Source organism: Quercus suber, unplaced genomic scaffold (assembly GCF_002906115.3).
Source record: "Quercus suber isolate HL8 unplaced genomic scaffold, Cork oak 2.0 scaffold_115, whole genome shotgun sequence".
In the NCBI taxonomy this organism is placed as follows: Eukaryota; Viridiplantae; Streptophyta; class Magnoliopsida; order Fagales; family Fagaceae; genus Quercus; species Quercus suber.
In genome coordinates this window covers 929,647-937,108 of record NW_027069580.1, presented here as the reverse complement: position 1 = coordinate 937,108, position 7,462 = coordinate 929,647, and the positions used below count along the sequence as shown (strand labels likewise).

Below are 7,462 nucleotides of genomic sequence, written 5' to 3'. Positions count from 1 at the left end.
TATGGGGGCAACACAGGCAACAGGTCTAGTCGTTTAGCACACTTCACAAACACGAGTTTAGTCGTTTAGCACACACTTCACAGACATCAGCTTGACACCTTCACCTAAATTGGCTACGTCCCACCATTTTTAAGATTTATCATTAATCCCTTCCCATAAGAAGAAAAAATTAGTCAAGGTCAAACTCAAGCTACTCCACACTTCAATTAGGGTTCCTCTACCAAAAAAAAGTTGATTTGTTTACGCCCCTTAGGGATCAACAAGGAATGCATGCCACGGTTGTGAGAAGTGAGAACTAGAATGTAGGGGCAAGCCATTTCCGGAGGCATTAGATTGTAAAGCTTCCTGATCATTCTATCCTCTGGTAAACCTAGCAAGAAACATTAGCCAACATTTCAAAGCCATTTGATCCAACAAGTTTGTAAACCAAATTTGAGGCCTGCTATTTACACCTATATACGCAGCGGGCATGATAAGCAGCATCTAGAATATCATCGGTGCAAGAGTCTGAGACTTCTGCTCCTGAGGACTGGAGCTATAAACAATCATCATTCACTAGATCCGTTTAACAAAACTTGAATATCATAGATGAACCCAGATACACTTTTAAACAAACCGGTTTGTAATAAAAGTAAAAACAGGTCTCTTAAGTAACAAACATTAAATGATCATTGCCAAGAGTGCATATCAAAATAAGAATGACAAATAACCTCCATAAGTACCTAATAGTCTAGCAAAACTTCGGATTGACAAAGTCAGAAATGACACTTCTTGCTCAACAATTACTAAAATCAACTTAAACTCTAAATCCCCTGCTGTTCCTCTTTCCTCTAGCCCTCTCAAACTTCCTTCCCTTTGCTCGCACATAGGGCTTGGTGTGGCTGTGTGGCACACCAGGAGCGGGACCAAAATGTTTCACTGCTTCACGACCCTTCTTTGGACCTCTAAGAAGAATCTGCATCCAAGATAATGTTTACTAATTTAAATTTTGGACCTCTCAAGTAATTCAATAGTCAGCAATTACGACAATCACCAATATAGAACAATTACTAACAGAGAGAACTATACAAAAACATGAAACATTCATAGTGGCATCAAAGTCAATACCGTGTTCTGTCCCAATGGAGCCCTTAGCGCCAGCTGATCAAACGTCAAGCACTCACCGCCTGCCTTTTCAATCCTGGCCCTTGCAGTCTCAGTAAACCTAAGTGCTGTAACCTTCAAAGCAGGAACTTCATAAACCCGAATATCATCAGTCACAGTCCCCACAACCACAGCAATCTTACCATCCTACAAGGCCAACCACAAATGCAATAAGATTAAAAAGACCAATAAGATTTACAGTTTAGTTTCCAGGAATTAAGTAGACAAAGAAATACAAACCTTTCCTTCCATATATCGGATCAACTTAGACAACGAAAGTGGAGGCTTGTTTACTTTGCTCATGAACAAGCGCTTGAGAATCACTGCATTGAAATTGCTGCCAGTTCTCCGAACAAGGAACCGGTAAAGCTAATCAAGTAGCATCAAGTCAGGTTAGATACAACCAAACTTATAAATAACCATTTTAAGAAGAAAACATAATCACATAACAGAGTGCTTTTACCTCAAATTAGTTGATATGAAAGAAAAAACAAACAGGGATAAGCTTTAGCATGGTACAAACTAAGGGAAAAAATATATATACAGAGCAAGAGCAGAATAGCATTTTTTTTTTTTTTTGGAAAATGTGATAGGGCTTATAGGGTCAGCAGAGATTTATTATGTAAGTTTATATAATATTTTTAAAATTACATTATGAGTAAAATATGTTAAGCAAAGAACACCCCCACACCAGTGGTGTGTGTCCTGGGCTCAAACTAGGATACACAAATCTTTTTTTTTTTTTTGGTCTCTAATTTCACTTCTTACCTTTCAAGGACACTAAAAACACATCAGGTATTAAACTATGGTTGGGTTTTTATAGTAAACACAAAAACAAAAGTGAGTCTCCAAGGTTTTCCTCAGACTGTAAGACACCAAAACCACATCTTGAACATCAGGCATATGTCAGAAACATTAAAAACGCATAAACACTAAATTAACAACGTTTCCTCAATCAATATCTTTCACTCTTTTTATCATTTTCTTTTGGAGTTCACAAACTTATAAAGTGGCTAAGTTTCAAAATTTTCTACGTCTAAATCCAAATCCTGCCCATAAACAAAAGTGGGTCATCTTCAATATTTCCCCAAGACCCCAAAACCAGATCACAAACACATTACACAAGCACTCAAAATACAATATTTCCACCGAATTTTTTACATTTCAACAGCAACAGAGAAAGATTGTCAAGTCCAAATCCTACCCACCGATAAAAGAAGAAGCTAAAAAATGGGTCTTTTCCAATGTTACCCAAATATTAAAAACCAAATCATAAATATAAAATCACACATACATAGATACAAACATGCGTAAATATACAAAAATAGAAAGTGGGTTTTTTGGGAGAAACCTTGACGAGGAGTTTAAGGTATATATCGTTGGACTTTGGGGCCGTACGCTTGCTCTTCTTGACCTTGCCTCCTGCGACTAAATCAATCCCCTAATGAAACACACAAAACATTAAGGCTGATTCAGATTTACAATCACAAACATAATAAACGGACATACAGACAAAGATAGAGAGATACCATTGGAGCTAAAGGGTTTGCTAGAAGAGCTCTCTCTGTGTCGTTCAGGTGGATACGCCGACTGCTGTGAGGAACTAACTAGCTAGGGTTTTGTCTTTGTGAGGGTTTCTGCCTTTTTATGTGGCGTGGCATTAGGGTGTACTGGTTTTCGTGGGCTTCGTTTCTTGGGCTCTAGGTGTCTATGGAAAAAAAAAAGGCTGTTCATGTTGGCTTTTGGGCCACTTAGCCCAATATACTACACGGGAATGGGATTGTCTTAGTCACCTCAATAATGTTTTGATAGGACTACTTTGTAATATTAATTAATGGCTTTTTGTTGTTACTCAAAAAAAAAAAAATTAATTAATTATATAATGCAAGAGAGAGATTATATAAAAACCAGTGTTATAAATTCATTATATATGACTAAAATAATGAATATCGAATAATAAAATTGTTTTTAAGTTTCTTAAAATTTTAGGTAGTTGAATTTTAACCTGATAGTGTTTCAGATATTTGTTGTTTTGTTAATATCTTTGATTTGCTAATCAAATCCAAGAAACCCCTCTCTGGAAAGTTCCTTTCTCCACATTCTAAAACAACTATGATTAAAATGGTACACTTGCTTATTTTCTTTATTTTTATTTCTTTTTGAGAAGGAGCCCATTTGATGTTGTTGAAGAAGAATATTGAGTGCTGATTTTCTGCCCAACTTTTTAAATTTTTATGGGTGTAAAACATTGGGTTGGATTTTCAGACTTTTTTTTTTTTTTTAATATTATCTTTTATACTTCCAAGATAATAGTTTTTTTTTTTTTTCAAAAAGAACTTGGACTACAAATCTTTGACAAACCTTTGGGTTGGATTTTCAGACTTTTTTTTTTTTTTTAATATTATCTTTTATACTTCCAAGATAATAGTTTTTTTTTTTTTTCAAAAAGAACTTGGACTACAAATCTTTGACAAACCAAAAAAACTGAAGACGTATGGTGTCAATTATCAACTAGATGAAATGAATATATGATTTAAATGTGGCTACAGAGAGAGAGAGAGAGAGATGAATATATTCAAATCAGCAAGGGACATAATTATGGCCAGTGTCGTCATTTTATTTATAAGGAGTACGAATGTATTAATTTGTTTTCTCCAACGCTTTTGTTTGATTAAATTGAATACCCATCTTTCTATCTTTTTCAATTGGGATTATATTTTTGTTGTTGTGTTTTCCACTACTTCATATATATTTGTTATGCTCAAAATCCATAACTTCCTCAAATCTTGACATTGGTAACTTGGTCCCTATAACAAATTATAAATACCATAGATTGTAATTCTTCAATAATTAATATATCCTTGATAACATTTCCAGGATATTTTTAATGGCATTACCAGAATCAATTTAATGTAATAACACATTATTATTTATTTTTAGGCTAAAATGAAAAACCTACTCTCTAAGTTTTTTTAAAGTTCATTTCAGTCCTTTAACTTTGTTTTCGTTCATTTCAATTTTTTAAGTTTCAACTTTATTCAATTAAGGCATTGAGTGACATTTTTTCATTGCGAACATAATATTTGGAAAGCCAAATTGAGACTCCATTTTGGGCTTATGATATGGCCCGAAAGCTATCAGTAAAGTGAAAAACCCATTTTTGCTCAATGTCTTGATTACATCCAATAAAGATTATAATAAAGATTTGAGAGGGTATTTTATTAGCACACTCTCTAGCACATATAGCAGTTTTATCTGTAGACACAGATGTATGGGTAAAAGAGCTACCTAGTGATCTGGATGATGTATTCCGGAAAGACTTCTGAGTTTAGTTTTGAATAAAATTCCCTCTACTTCTTCTCAAAAAAAAGTTAGCATAATAGATGACCCACCACAATAAATGTTTGGGATAATTACAGATTACCCACCTGCAATTTAGTTCGAATTTAACTACCCACCAGTGGTTTTATTTTTGACACTTTACCCACTTGTGCTTCACTTTGTTACTACTCCATAACCCACCTCCCTTTCAGATGTTACTCTAACACATTTTTTATCAAAATCAAAACCCAAAATAAATCAAACACTCCTCTCTCTCCCAAAAGACACTCCCATCCACATGAGGTAGATCTACTAATTTGCTTGAAAATCATGAGTACATACAATATGAACATCTTAGCATATCAATAATTATGATAAAGTCAAGAACATCTGAACTAAAAGAAGTATATCCAAACTTGATATGATATGAGGAGTGAGATAGTCCACATATTACAACAAACGCATAACACAACACAAGATCTGAGAGAGAGAGAGAGAGAGAGAGAGAGAGAGAGAGAGAGATCACAACACAAAAATAAGTTCCACCATGAGTATGGGAATTTGTCACTCTAAAATGGCAGATTTTGAGACAAACCCAGTTGAAGAAACCAAAAACCCATTTCAGAAATGGCAGTTCTTCTTCCTCTTTCTTCTTCTTTCTAAAAGCACGCTTCCACGAACCCTTAAATTCTTTCCTAGAATCACGAAAATCCCCAAAGCATCATACCCACACTCTTTCTTCTTCTTTACTTCTTCAACTTCTACTCTTAGATCCTTTCCTATCCTTTCAATCAAGCTTTGCTCATTTCCAAACTCTTTTTCTCAAACCAAAAAGCACACAAAGATGTTCATTGAAGGCCTCATTCAAGTGGGTCAAACAGGTACATTTGGTATTGTAAAAATTATTCTCTCTTTTACAGAAAATTGAGTTCTTTATTCTTTATTTTGTTCTCTTCTCCATTTTCTTTCTATTTCAAATTATGGGTCTAACTCTAATATGCTTCTTTCACTTTCATTTTGATTCTATGACTCTTTTTTTCATCTTTTTGAGTTTTGGGTTTTCAAGGATTAGATTTACAAGTGGAAGAACCCCCACTAGTTCAATCTCCTTTAATAGAGAGGATTGGATGTGACCCATTTCCAAAATATCCTCTTTCACACAGATCATTCAATGGTGATACTTTCATGTCTCCCTATTTATTGCCTTCTCTCAAGTTCCACTCTAGCTTGCTGGCACCATGTTTGGTCACTCAAGCGGATTACTGTTTTGGGTAGGAAATTACATGTAACATTGACAGACAAGTCTCGACCTTTATACCACAATCTCGATCTTTGTGCTTTTCCCATTGATTGATTTCAAGGCTCTATGATGGCATTGATGACGCTGGTAGAGAAGAAAGAAAGTGACTTATTTACCCCTCTTTTTAACAGAGGTAGGTAACAAAGACTAAACGGAAGTAATCTTAGCTGGGTAAAGTGTCAAAAATGAAACCAGGGGTGAATAAGTTAAATTCGAGCTAAACCACAGGTGGGTAATCTGTAATTATCTCTAAATGTTTAAATAATAGTACAAGACTCCAATAGTATGTAAGAGAAACGTCCAATGGTTAGATGACTAACAAATTAATATGAATTCAAATTTTAAAAATCATGTACTTCCTCCATTATTATTATCCACTTAATAAACTATTTAGAGAGGCCAAACTGAGACTCAACATTGGGCTTTAAGACATGGCCCAAAGGCTTTTGGTATCATGTGATGGCATGGGTTCATCCTTTGCTTGAGATATAGGCTGCATTTGAGGAAGGACAAAAACAAAACCCAAAATATAAAAGTGGGCACATTTTAATAAGTACACAAAGGGAATGTGGTCCAATAGTGAAATAAGACAATATAAGACTTGTAGCAGTGAAATAAAATATGATAGGTCTCTAGTGGTCAGTTATTAAGTAAATTGAGAAATACATTATATCTTTCAATAGTAAAACAATAAACAACAATTAGAGGTTGCGTACTTGCCAAGAAAGGGAAATTTTAGCATGGAATGGAGAGAGAGAGAGAGAGAGAGAGAGAGAGAGAGAGAGAGAGAGAGAGAGAGAGAGAGAGAGAGAATGGTATGGGAAGAAAATGGTACAAAAACTTGGCTATTTTTGGCCATGGTGGAGAGAATGCTACTTATGACTAACTAGGGATCATTAATGGTGTTGGGATTTGTTAGAAAATATAATGAATGTTTGTGGGTAAATGAATATGGGCATTTATTGACTAAAAGAAGCTATTTATGGACCAAGGGAGTTGATCTATGAACTAAAAATGATTTTTTTTTTCTAAACTAAAGGTTGAAAATAGCAAGATTGATTGAAAATTTAAGAGGTGGTGGTGTGTGTTGGATGAGTTGATGGTGGTTTCTTTTTCTAGTGAAGCTTAGGGAGCAATTAGCAAGGCCAAAAACATTAGGTCTGATAAGCAAGAAGAGCGTTAGAGTATTCAACCTAGGATTTGGCCTAAATGGTGTGAATTCCTTTTGGGATGCTTTGCTCTTTTGGGTAATGTCAGCTGGAGTTGAGATTTGGCTAATCTTAACATTAAATTCTAGGATTTGGGGTTCGATTACAACCATTGAGATTAAGGCAAGTGTTAGGTCTAGATCATTGGCTACTACAACTAAGATTTGAGCTTCAAAGAGTAGGGTTTGTCATCCCAAGTTAGGTGTCAAGGTTTGAGCCTACCTTAGGGAGCTCTGTTGAAAATCTCTTTATGCCCTCCAAACCACATTTCCTTAAAGGTACATTTGGTTGGAGAGATGGAAAAATGAGAGGATAGAAAATTGGGAGAATATAGAAAAGATTTTAGTTTTCCTTATTTGTGTTTTGTTGGAGGGATGGAAAACTCATTTATTTGGTTGAGAAAGAAAGTGAGGGGATAGAAAGTGTAGTTTATCTAAAATTATTCACATGCCCCTATTGCATAATATAAGAAATAATTTCCTTACAATCA

At 34.9% G+C, this 7,462-nt stretch overlaps 1 protein-coding gene across 1 annotated transcript; it reads right to left on the bottom strand.

The window, feature by feature from the left end:
- Positions 1–564: 564 nt before the first annotated feature.
- Positions 565–2,803, bottom strand: LOC112016228 (large ribosomal subunit protein eL18x). Its single transcript, XM_024048746.2, has 5 exons — positions 2,673–2,803; positions 2,495–2,584; positions 1,384–1,512; positions 1,108–1,290; positions 565–955 (listed from the first exon to the last, which is right to left on the bottom strand). Exons 1-5 carry the CDS (start codon positions 2,673–2,675, stop codon positions 797–799), a joined length of 564 nt encoding a protein of 187 aa, XP_023904514.1. The 5' UTR covers positions 2,676–2,803; the 3' UTR covers positions 565–796.
- Positions 2,804–7,462: the final 4,659 nt, after the last annotated feature.